General features: G+C 44.1%; 1 protein-coding gene across 1 annotated transcript in view; it reads right to left on the bottom strand.

Moving 5' to 3' along the window:
• Positions 1-1,382: 1,382 nt before the first annotated feature.
• LOC106528136 (glycogen [starch] synthase, muscle) overlaps positions 1,383-3,230 on the bottom strand; it is a gene marked incomplete at its 3' end in the record, with an annotated part of 8,280 nt that continues 6,432 nt past the window's right edge. Inside the window, 6 exon segments of the mRNA XM_014023221.1 lie at positions 1,383-1,509; positions 1,643-1,835; positions 1,995-2,054; positions 2,156-2,262; positions 2,351-2,471; positions 2,560-2,677. Coding sequence (XP_013878675.1) covers positions 1,383-1,509; positions 1,643-1,835; positions 1,995-2,054; positions 2,156-2,262; positions 2,351-2,471; positions 2,560-2,677 — 726 coding nt within the window.

Raw genomic sequence — 3,230 nt, forward strand, 5'->3', positions numbered from 1 at the left:
GGCCCGGCCAGGGCCGCACCAGGACGCCCGGCCAGCCCCCCGCCACACCCATGACCACCCCACCACACCGCCAACAAACAAGTGCACCCCCCCCAGCCGTCCACGCCCCGGAACCCGGCAGCACCCCAAGGCCAGGTCACTACATGATGCTGGTGGAGGAAAATGTTTCTTGACTCGCTCCTCCAAAACACCCCAAACTGGTAAAGGTAAAGGTGCTTTATTTGTCATCAGTGTATGTTTCCACACAATGACGAAATTGTGCTCTGCATTTAACCCATCCACACCCAAGTGGAGCAGCGGGCAGCCATGTGAGGCTGCCCGGGGAGCAGTGAGGGTTAGGTGTCTTGCTCAAGGACACCACGACATGTGGGTATGGCGGGGAGTCGAACCTAAGACTTTCGGGTCCCAAGCCAGCTGCTCTACCACTACACCACAGCCGCCCCTGGCTCAATAATATTTAGATCTGATGACTGTGCAGACCCTGGGAGGTGTTCAACTTCACTTTCATGTTCATCAAACTAATCTTTCACCAGTCTTGCTGTGTGTTTTGGTGCATTGTCAACCTGATACACGGCACCGCCTTCAGGATACAATTTTTGAACCATTGGATGCTCATGGTCCTCCAAAATGGTTCGGTAGTCCTTGGCAGTGACACGCCCATCTAGAACAAGCATTGGGCCAAGGGAATGCCATCATATGGCAGCCCAAACCATCATTGATCCACCCCCAAACTTCACTTTGGGCATGCAACAGTCTGGTTGTCCTCACTGTAACTCTCATGGATGTGAGGAAAACATTAAAAGGTGGACTCATCAGAGAACAGGACATGTTCCACATTGTCCACAGCCAAAGATTTGTGCTCCTTACACCACTGAAACTAACSTTTGGCACGAGTGACCAAAGGTTTGGCTATAGCAGCCCGGCCGTGTATATTGACCCTGTGGAGCTCCCGACGGACAGTTCTGGTGGAAACAGGTGAGTTGAGGTGCACATTTAATTCTGCCATGATTTGAGCAGCCGTGGTTTTATGTTTTTTGGATACAATCCAGGGTTAGCACCTGAACATCCCTTTCAGACAGCTTCCTCTTGCGTCTACAGTTAATCCTGTTGGATGTGGTTCGTCCTTGGTGGTATGCTGACATTACCMTGGATATTGTGGCTCTTGATATATCACAAAKACTTCCTGTCTTGGTCACAGATGCACCAGCAAGACATGCACATAATGTTGTGTGCAATGCAATATTTTGAGCAAAACTGTGCTCTTACCCTGCTAATTGATTCTTCACACAACCAATCAATCAATCAATCAATCAATCAAATAAATAAACAAACAAACTCTTCCATGATACAAGTCCATATATGCATCTGTGTTCACATCTTACCTGGTGTGTAGCCCCAAGGCTCATAGTAAGAAGGGAAGACACCAAGGTGGCAACCTCTGACGAACTCCTCATAGTCCATGGGAAGCAGAGGGGAGGTAGATGAGAGGAACTCTGGATGGAAGATAATCTGAGGAAGGAGAAGTGATTCAGAACTGAGCTCCCACTAGAATACTATAAGCAATAAACTGGGTAATTCCTGCAGACTTGAAATAACTATGACAAGTGGTGTCAGGGCTGATACTTCTTGGCTCCTGTTGTACCTTGACTCGGTCAGCAGAGCTGTTGAAAAGGCCGATGCGGCGGACACTGTTAAGGATGGGGTCGCTGCTGTCCTCCAGCATGTTGTGGGTGCAGACCGGAGGCTGGCTCTGCCTCTGAGTGGCAAAGATGGCACGCTTCATGATGGTGAAATCCTCTTTGTCCAGCATCTTTGACACATCTGGCAGCTGCCCGCTAATAGAAAACACAGATAAAGCAGCATTTTTGGAAAGAAATGGCGTAATACAAAAGAAAAACTTGAAAACGTTGGTTATTAACTTAGATTTCTGTAATCCAAGGGGATTATTCCACATTATAATAATCTCTTCAGGTAGAATCAAGTGGTTAACTTACACTAGTAGTGACTCATAGAGTTTCTTTCCAAAGCGCTCCTTCACAGTATGAGCAGTATCCCTGCAGACAACAGTAAAGAAAATAGAAACAAGCTTTAATAATAACAACAAGCCTTTTCACTCAGCTACATTCACAGCAKCTAATTAAAAAATAAACTTTACCAGAGCTGCTTCCTGACTGCCTGGCCCTTTAAGGTCTCCACATTGAAGTTGTTTGTCCGAGCTGGCATGATGAAGAAAGCTATAACGGTCACGTCACTGTGGTTGACCTGTGCGACATGTAGAGCTTTTTCAGCTGATATTTTAGGACGTCTAAAACAYGTCCGGACACTTGGTAGCTCCGCTTCACACACTTACCCTCAGCAGATAGTTGAGTCTGGCTAAAGCCTCCAGAAAGATGTYGGCTCCTTTGTTGGAGAATTCGTACCTTCCAGCTATAAAGAGGAACAAACACTTGTCCAGGTTGAAGTCGAGGTGCCTGATGGCAGAGACAAACTGAGATTAGCGCAGCAACTACAATTTTACCACCACATCATRAACCTGTTCCACTGTTGTTTCCTGTTTACCCATAGAAGTGTCCCCTGATGAACTCCTGAATGCGACTCTTGCTCTGAGCATGGAGGTTTTGAAACTCGTGCATAGCAGAGAACTTCTTCACATTGAGCCCATTGGGAGTGATGATGTCTGTGTGAGGTGGGGAATATTCAGGCATTAGAACCAAAACTAAAGCAGAGAAATACTCACCTCTGACGAGTTAGCTGAAAGTAGCCTTTTATTCAGAGGGGCTGAACACAGAAAGAAGAAACAATAAATATATTATATCTACATTTTGTGAAAAGAGTGTCCCAATTCTTTATAAAGATGTTGGGATTTGCAATCATGCCCACAGATACAAATTTATCAGTGGCATACTTTAAACACAGTGCTTCTCTTACAAAGACACTTATAAATGTAAGCTATTTCTAAAAATATATGTTTAGAACAAAAATGTTGAATAAAACAATTCTTTCATCAGACAGATTGACTCTCAATGAAAAGTTAGCCCATCACCTAACTTGAACGCATTCATATTTAAAGGGATCCCTGATTAGTTGTAACATTAGACTTTATTTGATAAACATTTATTTTAACTGTAAAATAAAGACTGTAAAAATACTGTAGGCTGTTTAGTTTTTAACTAAAAGTTTAAACATTTTTAGTTTAAAACTAAAAGTTTTAAACTAAAAGTTTAAAAATA

This window comes from Austrofundulus limnaeus, unplaced genomic scaffold (genome assembly GCF_001266775.1).
Source record: "Austrofundulus limnaeus strain Quisiro unplaced genomic scaffold, Austrofundulus_limnaeus-1.0 Scaffold361, whole genome shotgun sequence".
Taxonomy (NCBI): Eukaryota; Metazoa; Chordata; class Actinopteri; order Cyprinodontiformes; family Rivulidae; genus Austrofundulus; species Austrofundulus limnaeus.